The sequence below is a fragment of the Stylophora pistillata genome, chromosome 3 (assembly GCF_964205215.1).
Source record: "Stylophora pistillata chromosome 3, jaStyPist1.2, whole genome shotgun sequence".
Taxonomy (NCBI): Eukaryota; Metazoa; Cnidaria; class Anthozoa; order Scleractinia; family Pocilloporidae; genus Stylophora; species Stylophora pistillata.
The window spans coordinates 45,383,465-45,409,860 of record NC_142521.1 but is presented as its reverse complement, the minus strand read 5'-3'; the positions used below and the strand labels follow the sequence as shown (position 1 = coordinate 45,409,860).

The 26,396-nt window shown below is 41.7% G+C and overlaps 3 protein-coding genes across 3 annotated transcripts in view; 1 reads left to right on the top strand and 2 right to left on the bottom strand.

The window, feature by feature from the left end:
* Window positions 1-4,044: 4,044 nt before the first annotated feature.
* On the bottom strand, window positions 4,045-9,891 carry LOC148736378 (uncharacterized). Its single transcript, XM_088753063.1, has one exon. The coding sequence runs from the start codon at window positions 9,889-9,891 to the stop codon at window positions 4,045-4,047; it is 5,847 nt and encodes a 1,948-aa protein (XP_088609189.1).
* A 2,067-nt stretch (window positions 9,892-11,958) lies between these two features.
* On the bottom strand, window positions 11,959-20,887 carry LOC111333429 (small ribosomal subunit protein uS11). Its single transcript, XM_088755132.1, has 7 exons — window positions 20,811-20,887; window positions 20,607-20,670; window positions 20,424-20,512; window positions 19,848-19,902; window positions 12,909-13,015; window positions 12,642-12,718; window positions 11,959-12,069 (listed from the first exon to the last, which is right to left on the bottom strand). Exons 2-7 carry the CDS (start codon window positions 20,667-20,669, stop codon window positions 12,002-12,004), a joined length of 459 nt encoding a protein of 152 aa, XP_088611258.1. The 5' UTR covers window position 20,670; window positions 20,811-20,887; the 3' UTR covers window positions 11,959-12,001.
* Window positions 20,888-20,902: 15 nt separating this feature from the next.
* LOC111333427 (outer mitochondrial transmembrane helix translocase) overlaps window positions 20,903-26,396 on the top strand; it is a 19,184-nt gene continuing 13,690 nt past the window's right edge. The window contains exon 1 of the mRNA XM_022938995.2: window positions 20,903-21,137. Coding sequence (XP_022794730.2) covers window positions 21,000-21,137 — 138 coding nt within the window. The 5' untranslated portion in view covers window positions 20,903-20,999. The remainder of the gene's footprint in view (window positions 21,138-26,396) is intronic.

Sequence of the window (26,396 nt, the reverse complement as noted above, 5' to 3'; positions counted from 1 at the left end):
CTTTCAATTGAGTATTGAAAGTGATCCAGTTTTGCATTGGTTTTTGCTTTACTTCGCCCCACGATTGGTTCAGAAAACCCGCGCCACTCTTAACCAATCAGATGCAAAACTAAAACCAATCACGACTTGTATGTCCGTGTTTTCTCGCGTTTTCCCGCGCTTTAGGCGGTTCAGTTATTTTATTACTACGAGTTCTCACTGGCTCTTAACGGTATTTTCCTTCCTTCTGACTGGTGTTAATATCATAATTGCATTGGACTTTTGATTGCATTGGACAGTTCATCGAAAAGCGCTCGAATCGTTTGTCTCATAATGATACCAGCAGAGGGTGACGCGTATCGGGTCGAGGACACTAGCCAGCAGTATACATGCAGTCGAAACGTCTCGATCTATATCGAAAAGGACTACATCTAAAGAAAACGATTGATAATACTTTACCTTATCAAGGAATGGTCTGTTGTTGCGGCTCAACTTTTCACTCAAAGCGTCATATAAAGATCCCTTTGATACCGGTAAGCTTAAGGACTCGCCTGTCTTAGCTAGGCGGAAAAACTCGTAACTGATCAGAAAACCATAGGTCTGACAATTTAGCGGCGTTGTGGGGGAGGGGACAAGGTAAATTTGCGCTAGAAAGACTAAAGCGAGCGTCAGACCGATTGTGAGTCGGCAATTCAATAAATAGTTCAAGTTATTCGTTCTGTAGTAACTCATCTGGTATTTCTTTTATTATTGTGAAAGTGTTGAACGTAATGGAATACCACCGGAGTGGCGATCAGGTCTACAAAAGACTGGCTTTTGAAGAGTGAACTGAGCTGAAAAGCTTGAATCCAAAAGATTTAGCCAACTATTAGCAGTTGTAGCGTTCCTGCTAATCTTAGCAGGCCCAATGAATGCTTTAACTCGGGTAGAAGCGATAAAACCAACTCGAAAAGGAAAAACTAAACTGCGAGCAAAATGAGCTTGATGGTGAATAGACTTCCTTCCAAGTCTCGTCTTCGCTGGTCTCCACCTGTTACAGTGCAGCGAACTTAGTCCTTTCTTCGGGGTTAAGAATTTGTTTTTCGAAACGGAGAAAAGAGTACAAGTGAAATATCGGTAACTAACCTTGCATGTAGTCAGTTCCAATGAAAAATTTCCCCAAAACACCAAACTTGATCGAGGCTGTACTTGCCGACCTTTTCGCTTACAGTTAGTTCCCTATCGCAGTATAAAACTAATATTCTGACCAAAGTTCGCGTTTTCCTCGCTAAGCTGAGGAACTAAGTTTTCGGTGTAACTCAAGCTTTAGCCTTTGTTTCGTATCGTCCACGATCATGATCTCTTCATTTGTCTTTATAATTTCTGCGCATTTTTAAGGCCACCTAAAGAACCACGAACTTTACATCGATCCAGTTTTTAATTTCCTCGCTCTGATGTTTGCAACACACACAGCTGCGGGAAGTTATTTCTAGCAGCTTGCGATTGGGTTTGAAACCGACCGCCTAATGACTTAACGGAGAGGTATTACCTAATCATAAAGCTTACCCTTATGGGGATGCAATCTCGACAACATGTGAAGGAACTTCGTATTCAATTCAAAATGGTCTGGAGATGTTATCCGAAACCTTATATTTTGATTAATAACTTTTTTTTTTTACTATATCAACAAACGTTGGCAAATGCACACGGTTCATCTGCAAAAATTTTAACCATAATCCTCACTGATCCTTGTTTTGTTAGCTGTTATTTCCACATAGCGAGTTGTTTTTCCATACAAGAAAGAGGATGGGAAAAATGCTTCTTCGCCTAGCGGGATTTTAGTCAGTCAAGCTCGCCAACAGTAAATAAACACATATGTTTTTGTTTGTTTTTTAGACTGTTTTTCTCCACTTTCTCTTTCACGAGCAAGGGAAGTGAAAGAGCATTCATTTTCGTTCATCTCAATCAAATTGTATAGTAGAGCGCAAGGATCTTTAAATACAATTTTTTCTTTCTGTACGGAATTGAAATATTTTAAAAATATTTGAAAATTGCGTCATTAGCAGCCATGGATCAGTCTCCTATTAATAAGTTTTCTTTCCTGAAATGCATAATGTAAGATTAATTCAGCTTTTTAATGTAAGCTCCAGCATCCTCGTTGCCAGGTTCTCTCTTACCTTCCTTTACTGAGAGCGAGAGGCTCTCTTCTTTTTTTTTCAAGGTGATGACTTTTCCTGAAGCCGTGACTGAATAAAATATTTAACAGACTTATATTGCCTCAGCCACTCGAAAGAACTAGAAATAAGCCACAAAACACTAAAGCTGTGAACAGTCGACTGGTTAGCCGGTGATTGCTGTGTTTAAAGGGAAAGTACAGGTTAGAAAAAGTTTACCTGTATCAAAAGTTCCTTGCTTGTATTGTCCTAACTGGCTTTTAATTTGAGCTAAAAGCGTTTTAGTTGTGAACAATTCCGTTCCAAAAAGCGGCACTTTTAAATTGAAATCCGCCATCTTTGTTATGACGAAACTATGACGTAACAATAGTCAAACATGCTAAATTACATCCCTCCTGAAGTGGAACTAAACAAGGAAAACAGCGGCGAGGAGAGGGTTACTTATTAAATTCTCCACTTGGATTTCAATCTAGCCGAGAGGGTGTATTGCATCCATTTATGTTTCAAACGAAGCATGGCTCGTCTTCAGGGCAAGGAGATACCTCTGTTGAGGAGGAAGAGAGAGAAAGTCAGGAAGATGAAATTCAAGAAGAAACTTCAGCCCGCTCAGTCGCTCACGTCATGGAAATCGTGAGTGGTTCTCTTGCGGTAACTGTCGAGAAAAGCCTAAGGAAAACGAGAAAGTATACACCTAAGAATTAAATGTACTAAGGCACCGACTCAATTTGAAAGGCAAAGGTTTTTTCCTCGAACAAATCCAAGCTGTGGAGTGATAGTTATTTTGCAAAAGAAGACAGTAGTGCCCGCGACGGATTCATTTCACAATTGCTACCTCAAAATGAGACGAATTCTTTTTGCAGTTACAGGAACCCAGCTTCAGTGTATAACTGAACACGAGCCATTTGGAACTAAAAACAGCTCCAATTGGCATGCAACAAGGTAGAAATGATAGACTTGAAGATAATTTTTCGTATGCGTTAACACCGACAAAATTGATTAGAAACATTTAGTTGCCAAAATTAACGCTGTTTTTTTTTTTTTAACTTTATTGCTTAGAATTAGCTTAACACAGTATTTTTCATTCTGAAGTGTTTGGAGATGTCGCGACTTGTGAGGAGTTAGCTACGGTTATTTTCGACGCACGCCAGAAAATCGCCTCTGTGATACAGTGTTTACATCAGAAAATACCTGAATATGATTGAAGCTAAAATAAAACTTTCGACTTCTCGTGAAAGCATGCGTCAAGTAGTTGATTGGAAGACATAAATCATTTTCATATTATTATTATCGTGTCCAATCGATATGATATAGTGAAATATGGGCGCCTGCCCAATGAAGGATAATTTATATTTGTCGCAAACGTGTCAGTCTTCAGGATTACTTGCCGGCAACGTATTAAGGTTCTAAAATCGATGTTGATTATTGAAAATCGATAAATATTGACAGCTCAGAGATGATTTGCTTTATCGACATTCATCGATTTATGATTCTAAACTGTCGTTTTCATCGATTGCCCACCGTGGAAGAGAAACTAGCCAACTCTTCCATTCGACTCCACTAATTTATCACCTGTAGAATATTCGAATTTTAACAATCTGTTGTTGTTCTCGTAGTTCGCGGTTCGCTCAATCATTCGAGACAGAATAAAGGCTCATTTCCAAACAAAACATTTAATAACAACAACATTACCACGCCATCTTGAAGGCGTGCTCATTCCTTCTTCTAACCACAATACATTGCGAACATAATCGTCACGCGACGTCACGACGTGTGTAACGACATCCGCGTCACTCCCCCCTGTTGACCAGGATAACGAATGAACAGACTTCCTAGATTTGCTGGTCAACAAATTCCCTTAAGTCGTTTGAAAGAAATGCTAACAACAACAAGAGTTCAAAGTTCCCTGAGTTCCTTAGTTCAAATTCTCTATCCACGCCTTCCGTCTTCGGTCTGCTCCTATCGCGGCTACCCTTCTCGGGCGGTCACGTCTAAGTTCAGGGTGTTGTTCAGGTCTCGCACTACTGACAGCAAGGTTAGGTTCTGCTCTCCTGGGTGATATAATTGTTTCCGGTTCTTCATTTCTGCAACGGACTTCTAAGGGGTAAAGGCGTTGTACTGGACGTCTGAGTTTAGTGAGTCTTCCTGTCTTAGTTTTAACTCGAACAACGGCTCCTCTGACGCGACCATCAGATCCCGTGATGAGCGCTTCAACCTTTCCAATGCGCCATTTTCCTCTCGGCTGGTCTTCGTCATGAACAATAACCACATCTCCAATGGATACGACTCGGCTACTGGAGTGCTGAGTAACATTACGATGTGAATTTCGCAATTCGAGTAGATATTCGTTCCTCCATCTCTTCCAAAAGTGGTTCATGACATTGCTTAGGTGGCACATTCTTCTGTCCAAATCTTGCGGTTGAACATTTGTGTCGTTGTCTTCAGCTTCACTCGACCTATCGTCCGGTAGGCTCATGATTCGATGCCCACACAGAAGATGTGAGGGCGTAAGGGGTTCTTCATAATCTTCACTTGATACATATGACAAAGGTCTGCAGTTGAGGATCATTTCAATTTCTATAATCACAGTCAATAGTTCTTCATAGGTAAGTCTAGCTCCACTGATAGTCTTCTTCAGGCACCTCTTAACTGACTTCACAAGCCTCTCAAATACTCCGCCCCACCAGGGAGCCTTCTCAAGGTTGAATGTCCACTTCATATGTTCCTTTGCGAAGTGTTGCTTCACTCCAGGGTCGTTAAAGATTCTTGTGATTTCTCGGGCTGCAGGTTTGAACGTTCTACCATTGTCAGACACCACCAGGGAAGGTTTTCCTCGTCTCGCTGTAAATCTTCTAAAGCTTCTCAGGAACGCGTTAGTTGTTAGACCTGGTACAAGATCCAAATGGATGGCTCTAGTGACGCAGCACGTGTAAAGGCAGATCCAAACCTTCTGCTGAGGACTGTTAAGGCTCTTTACATAGAGGGGTCCGACAAAGTCAATTCCGACATAAGTAAATGGTGGTTCCTCCTTTACTCTGAACTCAGGAAGTGGTGGTGGAGGAGGTGCCACGTATGGTCTTCCTTCAAGTCTTCGACATACAACACACTCATACAACAGCTTCCTGACGAACTGCCTACCCTGCACTATCCAAAATCTTGATCTCAGTTCGGTGAGGGTTGACTTCACACCACCATGCATCACTCGCTTGTGGCTATCTCTAACAAAGAGGGATGTGAGGTAGTGACTCTTGTCCAGCATAATTGGGTACTTTGCCGATGCGGGTAACTGTGCCTGTGACAAACGACCCGTGCATCTCATGATTCCATGTTCATCTGTGAATATGCCAAACTGTCTTTTCCAAATTTCAAACTTGGAGTTCTTGCTCAAAGACTTCTGTATTTCCTTGATCCAGAGTTTTTCTGCTACTGCTATATCTTGACTAGTCAGTTCCTCCTGTGTTTTAACATTTTTCTCCAACCTCAATTTCAAGATCTCCACAAATCGAAGGACAAGGGCGGTGACTCTGAAGAGTCGCTGTAAATTACTGTAGTCTTCACATGTCACAATGTTAGCAATGCTAATGGTTTCTGCCACTACTAGCAATGAGTAGGCTTCAGATTTCCACTCTTCCTTGTCTCTAGCCTTCATCTCTTCTAAGCATTCTTGTGGAAGTTGTCCAGTGTCAAACTCCTCGCTGCCTGTTTCTGCATTATCACTCAGCCAGGTGGGCCCTTCAATCCATAAGGCACACACTGACAGTTCTGACGGGCTCAGCCCTCTTGAGGGTATATCAGCTGGATTGTTCCTTCCACGGCAATGCCTCCAGCTGTTCACTGGCACAAGTGTTCTAATTTCATTCACTCGGTTCTGGACGAATGGTTTCCATTCTCTCCTTTCACCTTTGATCCAGGCTAGTGCTACCTTTGAATCAGTCCAGCAAGTCAGGTTAATTATATCCAATTCAGGCTTTAAGGCTTCTCCGACGTGGCTTATCAGTCTCGCCAATATTAAGGCGGCAAGAAGTTCTAATCTCGGGATTGTCTCTTGTTTCGCTGGAGCAACTCTGGATCGCGAGGCTAAGAATTTTACATAACTTCCCGTGGTTGTTGTGACATGTAGGTATATCACTGCTGCATAGGCTTTGCTGGATGCATCTCCAAATCCATGAAGACTACAAGAAACAATCTTCTCTGTGACTTCTTGAAAATAGCATCTCGAAACTGTGAATGAGCTTACATATTGCAATCCAGCGGCTAGTTTCAACCACTCGTTCTTCAATTCTCCTTCTAGAGGTTCGTCCCAGCCGATCTTTGCCTTACAAAGTTCTTGAAAGAATATCTTGAACTCTGTAATGATGGGCGACAGGAATCCAATTGGATCATAGAACTTTGCTGTGACACCTACAACATTTCTCTTAGTGGGTTCAATGTTCCTTGCAAGGGTTGCTATCTCCCTCAAATCGAGCACAAACTGGTCACTGACAAAATTCCATCGCACACCAAGTACCTTTTGTTCTGCACCAGATGTGTCGTCTGTAGTTCCCAGCATGCTCTTTGCATATGTCTTGTCTTCTTCGATTACAGAATCTTCCTTGGAAGGGTCTGAAGGTGACTTCATGTGATCAGTGTTGGCAGATATGGCAGGAGCTGAGATACGTGCTTCATTCTGCTGAATTCGCTCGGTTAGCTGACTTGAATTCGACATAAATTTCCTCAGGTTAAATCCTCCTTCAGCAAGTCTGAGTTTGCACTTGAGGTACAGTTCATATGCTGCATTGTCGTCCGCAGCTCCAGAACTCAAGTCATCCACATAGATGGAGCGAAGGAATTGGTCTACAAACTCTGGGTCCTCATTCTTGTATCCTTCAATGTGATGTTTCAAGGTTGCATTGAGTAGAAATGGACTAGAACATACTCCGAAGACGACTCTGGTGAACCTTAGCACCACGATCTCTGGGTTCTTCTTCTCAATGTCATCCACCCACAAAAACCTTAGCACATCTCTGTCTTCCTCTGCAATGCCAACCATAAGGAATGCCTTTTCCACATCACCAGTAAGTGCTATTCTGCTAGCTCGAAATCTCAGGAGAATGTCAAAAATGTGCTCTGTAAGGGGTGGTCCTGTGTACAGACAATCGTTCAGGGCTGTACCATTAGATCTGGCTGAGGCGTCATAGACGACTCTTAATTTGGTTGTTGCCTTATCTCGTCTTATAACTGCATGGTGCGGAAGGTAATGAGTCTTCCCAACTCCACCATCACCTGGCCTCTCTACAACTTCAACTATGCCATTTTTCAGCTGCTCCTTTATTACTGAATCATACTCCATCAAGACTTCAGGATCTTGGTTCAGACGTTTGAGTAGGTTACTCAACCGCTTTATGCTCAGTTCGTAGTTATCAGGAAGAATTGGGTGTGGCAGCTTCCATGGCAAATGCACTACGTATCGATCATTCTCAAAGGTTATCCTCTCTTCAAATTCTTCATACACAGATCTTGGTCTGACACCCAATGACTCTAGGTCCCAGAACCTCTGCAGGGTTCCATCAAGGCTCTCATTTGTAATAGGTTTTGTGGCCGTCTTCAGAACATGTGTTGTCACAAAGTTGTTCTGCTGTTGGTCATTTTGCATTGCTCCATTTGTTGGTCCTGAGAGGACCCACCCAAGTCTTGTCTGAATTGCAGTGGGACCATCCTCCCCCCGTAGCACCTTCCCAGAGACTAATTGCCAATACTGGTCTGATCCAACTAATATGTCTACCATTATGTCATCTTCACCTGTGGAGTAGTCAGCAAGTTTGAGTCCCCTTAAGTGTGCATGAGTAACACTGGCATGTACAATGGATTGGCTCTGTAGAGAATCGCAGATAAGTGGTACAACAAATGCTGACAGTTGCATATCTTCTCCATGCTTAGTACTGACACACAGGTTAACAACATCCACACTTTGAATGTTCTCTTCAGTTGATCCAAATGTTTTCACAGAAATAGTCTGCGTTCTCTCACTTGGTAGTCTTAGCTTGTCTTTTACTCTGGTGGTCACATAGGATCTCTGGCTGCCACTGTCTAAAATTAGTCGGGCTAGAAACTTCTCATTGGGTTGACCAGGTCTGTAAATTGCTGCCTTGGCAGTCTGAAGCAGGATGGGTTTTGATGCATTGACATACAGAACTGTGGGCCTCCCACTAGATTCTCCTGGAGGGCTGCATGATGTTTGGCTCTGAGGTGAGGAAGCTGATCCCTCAACAGTTGGAGTGTGTAGAGACATGGCTTCATTGTTAGTGTTGCTCGTACAAATACTGATGTGGTGTCGACGTCCGCATTTGAGGCACTTCATTCTTGAACTGCAATCCTTACTTATGTGATTCCTTTTTAGACAAACAAAACATCGTCCTGCTCTTTTCAAAATCTCTTTCCTCGCTGCAATGCTTGTCACATTCTTACAGGCATTAGATGCATGATCCTTTCGGCAGTATGTGCAGGTTGGCTTGGACCCGGTGGCAAATAACGCTGCATCTGTTGACAATGGCACTCCCTTGCGACCTCTGTTGTAAGGAGGTTTGGTTGAGGATTGGTCAGTTGGGCTAACATTGTTCCCATTAGCTCGTTCTCTAGCTTCAAGTTCACTTCTGAAGACATCCAGAATGCGATCAAGATCCCACTCATCCTTCACTTCTCGGGTGATGATCAATCGCAAATCTTGAGGTAACTTACTCATAACAACAGAGGACAGGAGGCTTCCATATGAACTTGAGGATACACCTAATGACTTAAGACTTCTAACTTGAGACTCAATTAGATCATGCAGCTGACGTAGTGCTTGGATGTTAAGGCCTGATTTGACTGAGTTTATGTTTAACAGAGTCTCCATGTGCCTATTGATTATCAACTGTTTGTTCCCAAACCTTCTCTTCAAGATGGCAACGGCCTCATCATAATTTGCAGCAGTAAGGGACAATCCAGAAATGGCTTCACAAGCTGACTTTACGAGAAGAGAGTTCAGGTAATTGAGTTTATCTATGGGAGCTAGTTTGGTATTGTTGTGCACAGAAGATTCAAATGCATCCCAGAACGAGGGCCACTTGCTTATGTCTCCATCAAACTTTCTCAGGTCTAGTTTAGGTAATTTTACTTGTGTTCCTAAGCTATATGTATTAGAAATACCTGATGTGGAAGGAGTCAAGGGTGTTTCCGAAGTCGCTACGACATTTCCGACATTTCCATGCGACGTAGAAGTTAGATGAACTTCTGAAGCCATCGAAACATTCTCGGTCGATGCAGGAGTTAAATGTGTTTCCAAAGTCATCGTTTCATCATCTCCAGGTAAATTAGAAGAACTTGGATGTGTTTCTGAAGTCATCGAGACATTTCCAGGTGAGTTAGATTTTCCTTTAGACGTTTCTGCAAGTGACGGTGCGATTGCAAGTTTAGACGAAGGGGTCGATTGGCTAGGAGTCAATGCTTCATCGATCCTCATTATTGCCAACTGCGTAAATTCCACAAATTCGTCCGCTTCACAAATTTCTTCATCTATTTGACCTTCGCTGACAACTGTGAGGATGTCTTCATCTAAATTTCGAATTGTGCCGAGCTTCTCTTGTAGCAGGAGTTTCTGCTGTCGCAATCTTGTAATATTGATGGCCGATGGCTGATCCTGTTCTTCAAGGGTTTCCAAAATCTCTTCTACAGACGAAATAATTTTCCTTGTTGACGCTCTGTGGCCCGTACGGATCTTCCGTTTCCTTGCCAACTTTCCAGACATGAAGATAGACGCGATTAATCCAACAAAAGATTCAAATCAAAACATCAAGGGACTCACGCTTATCTTGTTCAATTCAGTTTCCAGAAGATCTCTGATCGCAATCCGTTTTCATCCGACTCGGTGGACCATGTAGAATATTCGAATTTTAACAATCTGTTGTTGTTCTCGTAGTTCGCGGTTCGCTCAATCATTCGAGACAGAATAAAGGCTCATTTCCAAACAAAACATTTAATAACAACAACATTACCACGCCATCTTGAAGGCGTGCTCATTCCTTCTTCTAACCACAATACATTGCGAACATAATCGTCACGCGACGTCACGACGTGTGTAACGACATCCGCGTCAATCACCGTTTTAGAACGTCAGTCCCTTTCGTTTATCCAACACAACCCTGTAGTAATTTCTCATGCTCTTTGTGCTTAAAAGAAAAGTTATCAAAGAATGAATTTATCCTTGATACCTTGTTATGGTAAGGTATTTCCCTTGGCCCAGTCGTTATTCTTCACACTGTCCGTATTTTAGAGATGTTTACAGGGGGCACCACGAACACTTCTGGCACGGTTGATGGGACCTGAACACTAGCTCACTCAGGGATAGCGACCACGTTGAAAACATTAACAACAGCGAGATCTGGAGCGAGTTCTGATTTTTCTGGAGCTAATCATTCAATTCATTCGCATGATGACAATTCATTCAATCTTTCTTTAGTTATGCCTTAGTGTTACACGCAATGGAGAACCGAGCTGGTATCAGGTATGGAGTGCATGGTTTATGAAGAGTGCTTATGTTCTGGCTTTTGAAGAAAGGGGGTAACTGTGGTGGTGCCTAGAAAGGCAAGGGAGGGGTGATTTTTTTTCCTTTGTACACGAAACGGAGAACTCACTTGTCCGCAAGTCTCAATCCTTAAAACTGTCGTAGCTGAAACCAAATTGCAGCAATCGTTTTCAAGTGAGTACTACCCAGAACAATATTATTTAACTTCCGCTTGGAGTAGTACTGTTTGGTTTCGTCAACACGATGATTCGATTTTTGTCCCAGAAAAACAGACCTTGCTTATAAGTTCATCTCTAGGTTAGCAATCCAAGAATAACATTTAAACTCGGTTATGATTTTTCTAGAAACGTACCTTACGTCCCGATATGACGAGGGGTTACAGTAACGACATTTAAGTCACTTAACGCTGATGAAAACGGGGATTAGGCAGTGCTAGTGTGCTCGACTTGGACTTGAAGATTTAACCGATAGTCCCAACTTCTGCCATTTTGTTTTATCTTTTATTCCGAGTCTAAACTTTGATCACACTCAAAAGATTAGCTGTTTATTGAGTGTTTCTTGAGCCATGTCTTTGATCCTCTCCAGCCCTTGCGAGAGAGGGGAAGGGTTAATTCCTGATGAACATCTCTCAAAAAAGAAACAATAACTTTGAGTTTAAATTTACAAGACATGTTTCGACATTCTCAAGTCATCTTCAGTTGCAAATGAGCATTTAACTGTTGTACAATTGAATTTATATTAAGGTACGTTACAAACTACGTGTCAGGGCTAACGTTACATTTGAATGTTAAAAACGCGAAAAATGTAAATAGCGCGCGCTTGACTAGATCAAAAAATAAATAAATAAATAAAAATAAATTAAAAGACCAAGGAACAACATAATTAAAAGGAAAGAGACAATTCTAAACCTATCCTTAATCAGCAATTGAAACATCTAGAATTGTCTCTTACCTTTTAATTATGTTGTTCCTTGGTCGTTTAATTTATTTTTATTTATTTACTTTTTGATCTAGTCAAGCGCGCGCTATTTACATTTTTCGCGTTTTTAACATTCAAATGCAACGTAAGCCCTGACACGTAGTTTGTAACGTACCTCAATATAAATTCAAATGTACAACAGTTAAATGCTCATTTGCAACTGAAGATGACATGAGAATGTCGAAACATGTCTTGCAAATTTAAACTCAAAGTTGTTGTTTCTTTTTTGAGAGTTATTGTCTCTCTGCTGTCTTTACGTCCTGATGAACATCTCTAACAACCGGAAATTGTTTCAACATGGACACGAAGCACTTGTGTCTATGGTTATTTTTTATTGCTTCTCACAAACGCAAATTTACAGACGTCGTCCACGGCGACCACCCTTTCTCCTTGTGCTGTCTGAAGGTATTGGAGTAACATCCTCTGTAACCCCCCCCCCAAAAAAATAAATTATAATTAAATAAAACTTATCACTTATGTTTTCCCCAACAGGAGCCTTTGCATTAGAATAACGTGTAAAAAAAAAAAAAAAAAAAAAAAAAACAGGGCAGAAGGAGCCATCAAAGAAGAAAGATAGTAAAGGACAGAATACCTGAATAAACTCTGATAGGTTTAATGTTTTATGAAAGCCCGACTTTGGACCTCCACTTCAACACACATTTTTTTGGCGGGAGAGTTGCATACACATTTAAATTTATAGCCTGAGCTTTTTAAAGTAAGGCTTGCAAAAGGGCCCACCTGAAAGCACTTGGGAATGTAGCAGTGTGTGGTAATAATACTTAAAAAATATTTCTCAGGTGGGTTCCCACTTGCAGCTGTAAATTAATCCACTAGTCAAATAGACAACTGGGTTATAACTGCACATAAATGGGGCCATCTTGTTTAGGCCAAAGTGTCTGGTGCCACAAATCATGGATCAGACATAAAAAGACAAATCCTTTTAATGAAGCGGTAAGGAGATAAAGGAGAAAAGCAATAAAAGTGCTGTGTCTTACCAATACGTCCAATCTTCATTCCTGAACGAGCAAGAGCTCGCAGAGCTGACTGAGCCCCAGGGCCAGGAGTCTTAGTTCTGAAATAGAACAGAGAGTCATGGATATACCATGGTTAAAAACCTCTTTTGGTTTCAGATTTTCTGTGGAAATACTTTCTTGTCGCAGTGGGGATTGTTAAGAGGTCTAATGAAAAGTGATTACCTCCCAAAGCAAATATAAAAACTGCCGATGCTATACTGCAAAATGACAGCTGGGAAAAACACAAACCTGTTGCCTCCAGTTGCCCTCAGCTTAATATGCAGAGCAGTAATACCAATCTCTTTGCACCTGACAGCCACATCTTGAGCAGCCAACATAGCAGCATATGGAGAAGCCTGAAACAGATGATACATGCCAAGTATCAACATCCACCCAAAAATAGGGGCACTGAGACGCATAAAGTGCTTAGTACCAAAGAACACAATGATAGCTCTCTACAGAAGCTTTATTCTGCCTCATTTCGAATATTGCAATCCTCTTTTCATTGGTCTTGCAAAAAATGGTAAGTAATAAACTAGAAAAGGCAAATCATTATGGTCTAAGGACAGCTTTAAACTTAAATAACTCAGTGTCTTGGCAATCTGCCCCTAAATTAATCAACATGAGATCATTATCAAATAGACACTTAGAACAATTGCTCATTATATTTTTTAAATGTTTCAAGAAAAATGGCCCAAATTAGTGATTTTTTTTGAGCCCTGCTTTCTAACTTATAATTTATGCAACAGGGCCATAATGTTGAAAAGAAATCTTACAGTACTCAATTCATGCACAACTCCTTTTCACATATTATTTCTTGAATTTGGAATCAGTTACATTTGTCAGCATAGTCTGCTGAAAATGTATCAATTTTTTGTGGATCAATTAGCAAGCTCAATTCTCACGGTTGCCAATGCAACAATTGTTCAATTTGATATTTATCACTTCCAACGATTATTCTCAGCACTTGTCACCACTTTATAAAGTGCAGCAACTCATTACATTATATATTAAATTTATTATCGAATAACTATTTTTTTTTAATATTGCATATACATGATGCTTTTTATATTTTCTCTGTCAATCACTTTTGTCCTGAGCCTCTGGCTTGGGAGATCTGGGCAACCACTCCCTGTGTAATTGACTAACCTATTGACACTTACGTGTAACACGTGCCGACAAAAAGTCAAAATTTTGGAGAAACCAAGAAGGCAAACACAGTGTGCAGTAAATTTTTAAAAATCAGCTTTTCCAAGAAACAAGCTCCAGTGAAACAGGACTAATTAAAGAACTTATTTCCGGCAAAAAAAGCGATAGGTGCATATTATGTTTTAAAGTGCTACTGAAACGTAATTTTCATATCCGAGATTTTTGCAATATAATAGAGTTTGAACGTTATTTGCAAACGCTGTGTACTTTTTTGGGGGCCAATGCATAGTGGAAAGTACATTTTTAACCATTCAAAGTTGACCGGCTGAGATAAAATTGGCTGCCATCTTGGCATGGCCAAAACAGCCCTGTGACGTCACTGGTTGTGTACTTCTGTGAAAGAAGGGTAAAAGCATGGAGTGTGGCTTGCATGTTGGGAAGCCGAAAAAGAGGATTTTGGGCAAAATGCCATCCTCGTCTTCTTCATCGGCGGCCATATCAGCATCTTGGCTATCTGTGAGAGGTTCGCCTGGATAGGGAGCAAAATTCCCAACTGATACTGACAACGAATCTCTACCAGTCTATTTAGTTAATCGGCAACTGATGAGATCCACAAGATTAGGATGGAAACCGCGGTCTTGCCTGACCATCTACAGAAAATGTCGAAAGACATTATAACGGCAGATGGGCTACTAAACGCCCTGGGCCAAAGCAATGCCATTCAGAGAATGAAGAAAACATGGAAGCCTCATACGACATCGCCACTGAAGATGATCTACTCGGCAAGTCTGGGGATAACGAACAAATCCCTCTGTACAAAATGCCTAGCAGAACATACCCAGAATCCCTACAATATACGGCAAGGGCCAATATAAGAGCAGAAGAGGATTTCAAAATTGAGATAAAGCAAATCCTTAACAACGCGGAGCAAGAAACAGTAAAGGCGATCATGTGCTTCTATGAACATGAAATCGGTCGTTTTAATACCGAAATAAAGAAAAGAAAACGAGCCACAACGGCTGGAACACTGAACACTAAGAACTGTAGTACGATCGAATCAGCGTGCATGGCGCAAGCTGAAAGCAATCAAAGCAACTTAACGATCGAGACAGTAAAAAAAAAAATAGCTGTACATCTACAAAGGCCAACAATTCGAAAAATACTTTTATTCCAAGTATGTGTACATAAATATATATTTTTTTTAGACTAGTTTGTACATATTCATATATAGAGAGTTTTTCGCATTTGTGGTTGTATAATAATTTCAATTGTATTTATTCCTAGTTCTAAGTAATTGTAACGCAATTCAGTCTACGGACTGCCATGTTCGATATTCTAATAAACTATCTATCTATCTAAAGACGCAATCCCTGATGTGTGCACTCAGTGCCACACAAAAAGCAAATTCTCATGAAAAACTGGCATTTAATAGAAACACAACCACTACTGAGTGAACTATACAAAAATCCGCCGCTGGTATCTTACAAAAACACACACTGGGGAGTCGTGTAGGCCTGTCAACCCCATTTTACAGCACCATCTTCCTCTTCGCTACTGGAGACAACTTAGGTTCGTTCAGAAGAAGATTCACTTGACAAAACTTCAATATCTGCCATCTCCTTCGCCCACGAATACAAAGAAACAGTGAGTGAAATAAACCACGCTATCAGAGTGAACACAACCAGTGACGTCATCAATCCATTTCGCTCGGTACCAGAGCCCGGACATGGTTTTGTGTAAAATTTTTGATTTGAACTGTTAAAAAAGATATCTTTTGCCTCATTTTGGCCAAAGCAAATGATCTCATGATGATTACCATATTCAAAACTACAGGTTAGAGCAAAAATTTCAGATACGAAAATTTCGTTTCAGTAGCACTTTAATTCATTAATCAAGATGAAAGATAAAAATCGCTAAATATTTTCGCATGTGTGAAAATGGGCATGTGGATCATATTTCAAAAGGGAATATGCAACTTTGTCCGTGAGTGAAGAGATCTCAAGTTCCATGGAATCTATCAATAGGAACCAAGACTAAAATGGCCAAGAAATATTTCGGGACGTCAGATTTATTCAAAACAGTTTTTGATTTGCTGTTATAAGCGAAAAACGTACGAATTTCTTACATGTACAAAGCCCATGCGGTAAAATTCATCATGCTTAGATCGTTGTTTACTTGCCTTCATGGCCAGAAATTGCACAGCGTTATGTTGAAAATTCTGAAAAAACTTCGATTTGAGGCAAAATCTTCTATGAAACTATACTTTTTGAACACATTGTTACTTGAACATAACATTTACCGGGCCATTGAATCGTCAAATTGTCGCCAGGCCCTGCTTTAAGTCCGAAAGTTCGGTTTTCACTTTACGTCCATAATTCGCATCGCCTTAGAGAATCGTAGTGTCGTTGACTTGAGAGCTTATTCTGTCACTTTTAAGACCTGGATATCCATTCTTTTCCAAGCAGAGTATTCTATAGCATTGTTACTTTACATTCTGAATTCCACAAGGTCTAACTCGATCACAAATGAACGAAAAATCAGACCTGAAAATTTTGCCGGTCGGCCGCCTGGACGCCATATTTTCAAATTTGATCATTTAGTGAAGACGCATAGAGTAATGCCCCTCTAGTACCCCCTAAAGTCGAAAAAATATATGCACAAACAACGGATTCTGATTGGCTTATTGATCTCCAAACTATAGAGGAAGTTTGGGGACAAAACTCCCCTTAGTAGGGGAGGTAGGGGGAAAGCATTCTCACACGAGGTGATCACAAGGTTCGGGCCGTTATGGGCAGTTCAGGTGTCAATGTGTTGAATAAATTTTATCATTATCATTAAATTAATAATATACATGAAGAAATTTCTCAGTTCTGATTGGTTAACCCATTGACACTTACGTGTAACACAGGCTGACGAAAAGTCAAAATTTTGGAGAAACCAAGAAGGCAAACACAATGCGCAGTAAAGTTTTAAACATCAGCTTTTCCAAAAAACAAGCTCCAGTGAAAGAAGACTAATTAAAGAACTTATTTCCGGCGAAAAAAGCGATAGTTGCACATTACATTTTAACTAAAAAATCAAGATGAAAGATAAAAATCGCTAAATATTTTCGCATGTGTGAAAATGGGCATGTGGATCATATTTCAAAAGGGAATATGCAACTTTGTCCGTGAGTGAAGAGATCTCAAGTTCCATGGAATCTATCAATAGGAACCAAGACTAAAATGGCCGAGAAATATTTCGGGACGTCAGATTTATTCAAAACAGTTTTTGATTTGCTGTTAAAAGCGAAAAACGTACGAATTTCTTACGTGTACAAAGCCCACGCAGTAAAATTCATCATGCTTAGATCCTTGTTTACTTGCCTTCATGCCTTCATGGCCAGAGATTGCGCAGCGTTATGCTGAAAATTCTGAAAAAACTTCGATTTGAGGCAAAATCTTCTATTAACCCATTGACACCTGAACCGCCCGTAACCGCCCGAACTTCGCGATCGCCTCGCGCGAGAACGCTTTCCCCCCTACCTCCCATACTAAGTGGAGTTTTGTCCCCAAACTTCCTCTATAGTTTGGAGATCAATAAGCCAATCAGAATCCGTTGTTTGCGCATATATTTTTTCGACTTTAGGGGGTACTAGAGGGGCATTACTCTATGCGTCTTCACTAAATGATCAAATTTGAAAATATGGCGTCCACGCGGCCGACCCTCAAAATTTTCAGGTCGGATTTTTCGTTCATTTGCGATCGAGTTAGACCTTGTGGAATTCAGAATGTAAAGTAACAATGCTATAGAATACTCTACGTGGAAAAGAATGGATATCCAGGTCTTAAAAGTGACAGAATAAGCTCTCAAGTCAACGACATTACGATTCTCTAAGGCGATGCGAATTATGGACGTAAAGTGAAAACCGAACTTTCGGACTTCAAGCAGGGCCTGGCGACAATTTGACGATTCGATGGCCCGGTAAATATTATGTTTGAGTAACAATGTGTTCAAAAAGTATAGTTTAATAGAAGATTTTGCCTCAAATCGAAGTTTTTTCAGAATTTTCACCATAACGCTGCGCAATTTCTGGCCATGAAGGCAAGTAAACAACGATCCAAGCATGATGAATTTTACCGCGTGGGCTTTTTACACGTAAGAAATTTGTACGTTTTTCGCTTACTACAGTAAATCAAAAACTGTTTTGAATAAATCTGACGTCCCCAAATATTTCTTGGCCATTTTAGTGTTGCTTCCTATTGATAGATTCCATGAAACTTGAGATCTCTTCACTCACGGACAAATTTGCATATTCCCTTTTGAAATTTGATCCACATGCCTATTTTCACGCATGCGAAAATATTTAGCGATTTTTATCTTTCATCTTGATTTTTGAGTTAAAACGTAATATGCACCTATCGCTTTTTTCGCCGGAAATAAGTTCTTTAATTAGTCCTCTTTCACTGGAGCTTTTTTTCGGAAAAGCTGATCTTTAAAAATTTACTGCGCATTGTGTTTGCCTTCTTGGTTTCTCCAAAATTTTGACTTTTCGTCGGCACGTGTTACACGTAAGTGTCAATGTGTTAAACTATACTTTTTGAACACATTGTTACTCGAACATAATATTTACCGGGCCATCGAATCGTCAAATTGTCACCAGGCCCTGCTTGAGGTCCGAAAGTTCGGTTTTCACTTTACGTCCATAATTCGCATCGCCTTAGAGAATCGTAGTGTCGTTGACTTGAGAGCTTATTCTGTCACTTGTAAGACCTGGATATCAATTCTTTTCCAAGCAGAGTATTCTATAGCACTGTTACTTTACATTCTAAATTCCACAAGGTCTAACTCAATCGCAAATGAACAAAAAATTTGACCTAAAAATTTTGAGGGTCAGCCGCGTGGACGCCATATTTTCAAATTTGATCATTTAGTGAAGACGCTTAGAGTAATGCCCCTCTAGTACCCCCTAAAGTCAAAAAAATATATGCACAAACAACGGATTCTGATTGGCTTATTGATCTCCAAACTATAGAGGAAGTTTGGGGACAAAACTCCCCTTAGTAGGGGAGGTAGGGGGAAAGCATTCTCGCGCGAGGCGATCGCGAAGTTCGGGCCGTTCAGGTGTCAATGTGTTAATATGAATGCAGTTTTCAGTTGATTCAGTGCAGAAGAGAGTTAATTCAGTGCAGAAGAGGGTTAATTCAGTGCAAAGAAAGAAACAAACCAGACATTCTGATTGGTCAATGTCAATGTCACTTGCAGGGTTTGAATAAATTATTTTTGCACATGATGCACACGCTTTTCTTCTGCGTAGTTATGAGAAGCTACCTGGTATTTTTTCATGTATATTATTATCAGATAATCACATGATTTTCTCGTGCAATTTGAAGTAAATAAACACTTGAAAATTTTTTTTAAGACCACCAACTGCACTCGCCCTACCAGCTCATGCAATTTTGTTAGTCTTTGAAAAAATTTATTTGTGCTTATTTATTGCAAATTGCACTCAAAATCATGTGATTACCTATACAAATTATTATTATTAAAGCAACTTAAAAAAAAAAAACTGTTTGGTTACTAAAATGGCAGGTGTAGAAGTCCTAAATTTTGACAGACAAGTTACTCTGAGCAGATAGTTACCCTAAGGAACAATACCTAAGCATGTTCATGTCACCGTTTCAATGAGATTGCTCCACTGAAAAGGGTAACCATTCATTGAAAAAAGAAATGCAATAATGACATTGATCATGAGGAGATAAATCTTTGAAAAATTACAACTTCAACACAAAAGCATTGATTTATCAGATTGTGAACAGCTGTACCACTGCAACATTGTTCTAGTGGTTTAAGTCACAGATTGTTCAGGATACTCACTCGTATGGAACATCTAACAAAATGTACCACGAAAGAAGCAAGCTCAGAGTATGTTTCTTATCAGTGAACATCAGCGTATATTAAATACATCATCGCTTGCATTCAACTCACTGAGGTCAACTCTCCCAAAGTGTGAGACTTTACCTCCAGTTTCCAAAGACAATAATACAATAAACGACTTACCTCATCCCGATCAGCCTTGACTTTCATTCCTCCTGTCACTCTGACGACTGTTTCCCTAACAACAAACAATATCATCAACATCTACAATTTGCAAACTTTGAAATGTAAGGGGGGTATATCGTGATTCATTCTGAAGCACCAACTGTGAAAAAAAGAAAAAACCTCCTCTAAGCCTGTTTGCTCAGTCATGAAAATAACATTTGAATAATACTTCTGACTTTCAACTATTCCCAAGCTAAAAGCACACTGCTTTGATTTTGAGAGCCTCGTACTTGAATATAGTTTGATTGTAGCTTGCAGACAATATTACCCTGTTGGCTCTACTATAAAAGTAAGCTTCGTGCCTTTTTCTTATAACTGGAGATCAGCATATTTCAAAGACATCATAACTGCCTGCCTCTTGGATTGGTTGTGTAAAATGAAGTAATTCGGTCAAAATATTTCACTAGTGATAAAATGAGGTTCCTCCAATATCTCAAAAAAAGAAAAAAACAAAACAAAACAAAAACAACAGCAATACTGAGTGAGCTGAAGACGGTTACAGTATGTTGGTAGACCGGAGGAAACTGGACTCACTTTCCAGACAAATCGGTGATGTGGACGAAAGTATCGTTGAACGAAGCGAAGATGTGTGCAACAGCGAAGACATCTTCACCTTCACTCGCCTGAAATTCAACGTTGAAAAAAGTCACGACCACAGGAACGGCTCAAAAGAAATTATCCAAAGCAAAATTCAAGGTCTGAAAACAATACATGTACCTGAGGACCTAGTGAGATGTTCTGTTCTCCACCTGGTTGTTTTTGACCCTTTCTTGGAGCCATACTATGAACATTAACAGAAAAATAACAACATAGTGTTGTTGATGAATAATAAGGATATCGTTTTATTACATATCGGAAACAGAGGATTCAAAGTTTCGAGCGAGATTGAAAAGATTGTAACGCATATTCCCTAACACAAACCTGTGTTTTTCACTGAGAGATCGAAGAGAACAAGACCATGATGCCTTGCACTGAAGTAAACATCGCGCGCATACTCTTTGAAGGAAATCCGCTGCAAATAACAAGTGAAAGAGTCTACGAAAATATTGACAGGGATTCACATGAGATTCACAGGAAGTAGTACGTTTTTACTTTCACTTTTAATTTATTATGCCTGATAATCGAGCAAGGTACGTGGCCACAATACTACAAGCATTTATTCTTGGTGCTGTAACGTATTACGGCGTAAAATGGTTAATGGACGCCATGGACCCCACGAAAAAAAACCGCCTGGCTGCGCAAAAGCAGGTAATTCTTTTATAGTAATGCCGGTAAATCAAATCCGGTAAATTATCGATGTTTAAGAGGTTTAGTCAAGGAACCCGATAGAAGAGATTTTTTTGTTTGAAATTCGAACAAACTTTGTGACTATGTTACACACTCAAATCAACCAGATTAATGAAACACAAGGTTATATTTATTTCCAAAACTTCGAGCACATGCGTTTTCTCCCTTTTACCCGACACCCTTTTGGGTTCATGAACTCGACAAAACATGTCACGCACTCTACACACTCCCCCGCCGAAAATGAAAGTGTTCTTCTAAATATTACAAAACTATTTATCAGGGTTCTCTGCAGCTACTGTAACTGTTGTTTGATATTGTCTCCTTCAGCACCTTGTGTGCTTTTGATTTTCTTTTTTTTTTTAATGTTTGAGTCTTATAAGAGGCTCCTCTCAAGCCCTCGAGTAGTAGACAGGTTGGAAACAGCATGGCCACACCCAGAAATACAGGGGTGTTCCCGGAGGAATAGCTGTGATAGCTGGAGCTTGAATGGCGTTAACGCGTGAACTGCTGAATCCTGGCTCAGCCGACTGGTACTGTGGGTTTCCCAGGGAGTTGTAAGTTAAGATCTGCGGCGGTCTCCTTTGGCGCTGCGGCCGAGTCCACATGTCCTGCTCAGCAATATCCTCTCCCTCTGATCCGTCATTGTCAGCACTTCCTTCATTTGCAAGTTGTATTTCGCTGGATGGCCCATTGGTGCCCTCAGTAGTCGCAGAATCCTCAATTGACTCTGAAGGCAAATCGCGTCCTGGAGACACTGAGTTTGAAGTTCTTACTTCAGTAGGTATTTCCTCTACAAGGTCCACACTACCGAAATCATCATCATCTTTCCCCGAATTCTGTAGGTCATTTCCCGAAACAGACAAAAGTCGTTTCTCTACTGCTGATTTTGGGGGTCGTGTACCAAATCCCAGATTTGGGGCATCTGCTTCCAAAGCGTCACAAGGCAGTAGTAAATTCCGGTGAAGTACTCTTGCGCGGCCACCTCCACTCTCGGGCTTCACTTTGTAGACTGGGCTTTGAGCCCCCATTCGTTTAACCACAACGTGGATAGCGCACTCCCAATGGGATCGTAATTTTCCGGGGCCACCGCGCTCTGTTAAATTTCTAACTAGCACCCGATCGCCTGGCTGAAGAACGCCACCTGAGACTCTCTTGTTGTAATATTGCTTGCCGCGCTCGGCAGTCTTCTTTGCATTCTGTTGAGCTATCCGGTATGCCTCCTTCATATCATGCTGCCAGTTTTGGACGTAAGTGTTATAATCTCCCTCTGCACTCTCTTGATTCAAATTGAAAATCAGGTCGATGGGCAGGCGGGGTGTTCTTCCAAACAACAAGTAATACGGAGCGTATCCTGTCGCCTCATGCTTCGTGCAATTGTACGCGTGGATCATCTTGTTGAGTGATTCATCCCACTTTCGTTTCTTCAAATCTGGGAGTGTTCGCAGCATAGACAATAGCGTGCGGTTCATCCTCTCCACTTGCCCATTCCCTTGAGGGTGGTAGGGGCTGGTGCGAGACTTGGAAACGCCAGACAACTTATGTAGTTGATGGAAGAGATTGTTCTCAAATTCTCCTCCTTGATCACTGTGTATACGGGCTGGGAATCCGAATCGTGGTACAAAGTCATTGTAAATCTTTTCAGCCACCGTTCGTGCTGTCTTGTTTCGGGTTGGGTAGGCCTGTGCAAACCTTGTGAAGTGATCTACTATCAGCAAAATGTATTCAAATCCCCGTTGGCTTTTCTCCAAATGAAGAAAGTCTATAGACACCATCTCAAAAGGGGCAGTTGTCGTAATGCTCTCCATTGGTGCTCTAGGGGAGGTTTGGGGCTTCTTTTGCTGGATGCAGTGACACTTGTTGGCGATGAAATACTCGATTTCCTCTTGCATGTAAGGCCAATAGAACCTAGATCTCGCTAAGTCCACCACTCGATCTGCACCCAGATGACCCATTTCAATGTGAAGCTCTTGGTAAACCAACTGTTTAAACTTTGTGGGTAATACTAGCTGCAATCGACTCTTAGTTTGGCGCCACAGAATCCCGTCCGCTGATATATGGAGTTTATTCCATGCTCTCAAGTAGCAAGATGTTGTACGAGTCTCATTTTTCCGCTCTCCTCCTGGTGGGGGATATCCCCGTTTCTTGTAGGCCAGGATTCGTGAGATGTCGGGGTCTTCCCGTTGAGCCCTTAATATTTCTTCTAAAGTAAGTTGGCGAAAAACCAAATCTGTGACGCCCGGTTCTGCGTGAGCAATGCCAACTCTTGCTGAAACTGCTGCCACCCAGGGTGTGGCGTCTGTTTCCTGATGTATCACTGCTTGACTTGTTGCACAAATTGCGTCCTTTTCCATTTCTGCAATACAGGTTTCCATGTATGCACTGAAATCTAGCGGTAGGCGGGATAGTACATCCGCATCAATGTTAGATTTGCCAGGCCGATACTTGATGTTAAAATTAAAATCTGCCAGTTCTGCCACCCACTGGTGCCCTACTGCAGACAACTTAGCTGACGACAGAATGTAAGTTAGTGGATTGTTGTCGGTGTAAACAGTGAAGAAGGTGGAGTAGTACAAGTAATCACGGAACTTCTCAGTTACTGCCCATTTGAGGGCAAGGAACTCCAGTTTTCCCGCGTGCATGTGGTAATTTTTCTCTGCTGGAGTTAGTGTCCTAGAGGCATAACCTAGAACTCTGAGCTCCCCGTCCTGTTCTTGATACAATACAGCTCCAAGTCCCTCTTGTGAGGCGTCTGTGTGAAGTACAAATGGCTTCGTAAAGTCGGGAAATGCCATCACTGGAGGAGAAGTTAGTCGGTCGACCAGCATGTCAAGCCGCTTCTGATGTTCCTCTGTCCATGTTACCTTATGATTATTAGCCAATAGATCAGGGCCAGCCATTAGATCGTACAGGGGCTTAGCTATGCGTGAGAAATCCTGGATGTATTGCCTGTAGTAACTCAGGAACCCCAGCAGTTTACGCACATCACCCACTGTTGCTGGTTTTTGTTTCGCCAAGTTGTGTACGGCGGCCGTGTCCTCTGGGTCTAGAGAGTAGCCATCGCCAGAAACAACCCGCCCCAAATATCTAACTTGTCGTTGGAAGAGCTTGCACTTTGATGGCTTTAACTTTATCCCATGTTCCTGCAGTCGACGCAGGACTTGTTGGACATCCTGAACGTGTTGCTCAAAGGTTGTACTATACACCAAGACATCATCCAGGTAGGGGATACAGATGTTGTCACGTAAGCCATCTAGACATTCATTCATGCACCTTTGGAATGCCGCCGGTGCATTCATTAGCCCGAACGGTATTCTATTCCATTGATACAATCCCCAGGGGGTCACGAATGCAGTCAGGGGGCGGCTTTCTTCTGTCATAAAGCCTTGGTGGTAGGCCTTCCCTTGGTCCAGAACTGTAAACCATCTGTTGCCGCCTAGGCCATTTAAGATATCCTGTATACAGGGAATCGGCTGTCGTTCTGGATATGTTTTCTTGTTCAATTCTCGATAATCAATACAAAGTCGCAGACTTCCATCCTTTTTGCGAACACAGACCATGGGTGAGGAGTAAGCCGAACGGGACTTGCAGATCCAATTTCGATTAATCAAGTCTTCTAAGTACTCTTTCACTTCCCCATAGAGTGGCTTGGGGATGGAGATATAGTTCTTCTGTACTGGCTCATTGTCCTTTAACTGGATATCCAGCACCAAGTTCTCCACGCAGCCAACATCATCGTCGTTTCTTGCAAAGGCTCCAGCTTCTTGCCGTAGCATTTCGTGGACGATCAATTGTTCATTGTCTTCTAGCTGACTCAAGTCAACTGGTGGCTCCCATCCATCTTGTTCCTGACCAGGATGCGAGGTAGCTTCAGGGTAAGAATCCTCGTCTCCTCGAGAGTACGAGTCGAGAGTGTTTGGAATTGGTAGAACTGACTTTACCAGGTGTATCCGGCCCAATTCTGTTCTGCGCTTTAACAAGATGTTTCTGTCTGTATTGTTTTGGACCACGACGGCCACGTGACTAGAGGTTCCCGGGGTTATTTTAGTAAGTTCCTCGCCCAATTCCAGTCCGTCTGGGAGCTCGCTGTCTTCCTTGGGCTCAAATATTACTGGCATCCCCTCTGGAACTGGTCCGAGGTGAGTTTGACACTTAACTGTCGTTGCCTCTCCTTTTGGCAGCATAACATCTCTCTTTCCGACTTTAACAGCTGCAGTACCGGTATCCTGTGTTCTTGACTGGATCAGATTGATCAGGGTACCTATGCGAGTATGATGAATTGAAGGGAATGACTGCTGAATGATGTTACTTGCCGCTTGGTGGTTTCCACCATATTGAGCGAGGATTTCTTCTATAACATTGAAGCCAATGATTGGGTACTCTTGTTCCTTTTGTCCCACCAGTACTGGAACTGTCAGCTCATGAGCAGTTGTATCGTCCCCAGCCAACTTAAACCCGATCTCAATCCAACCGTCAAATGGAATGTTTGTCCCATTCATCGCTTCCAAATTCAGCTCTTCTCCTGCTCCCAACAACTCTTCAACATTTCTTAACACCTCCTGCGGTAAGTGAGTTTGTTGCCACTTCCTTGACACAACACAAACCTGGGAACCTGTATCCCATAATGCCTCCACTTCCTTTCCCTGCATTAGGCATTTTACCACGCACCTCCGTCCCACGATTTTTGTCAGTCCGAGCTGCTGCCTTGGCGTCAGGTGGCAGGGAAACGTCGTGTTCAAATCATGGCCATCATCTCCGGCTGCTTTCTGTTTCTCAAGTTCCTGTATAGCCATGCAAACTGGTTTATGCACAGCTCTGTATTTTACTTGACATTCTTTTGAATAATATCTATTGGTCTTACAGGCTCCGCCGCGGTTAAGTGGTACATGGTCTGTGCTTTGTTTTCCACACTGCACGTAACGGGACTGGTTTTCTTGCCTGGTCACACCCTGTCCCATGGACGTGACCTCTGGCCGTTTCCCTGGAATTCTGCTGGAGAGCGTCGGCTGAATTGGGCATTACACTCGCGTACATAATGGCCACTCGCCCCACACCTGAAGCAATGGTTGCACAGCCATCCATTCCCACTTTGTTGGCAGGTCCTACACCGTGGGGGTTGTCTCATAGGCTGTTGTGTGAGGGGGGTTTGAACCCGGAGTGGGGCCCGAACTCTCTCTTTGACTGCGGCCACCTCTGCCTTGAGCTCCCTTAGTTCTTTCATGA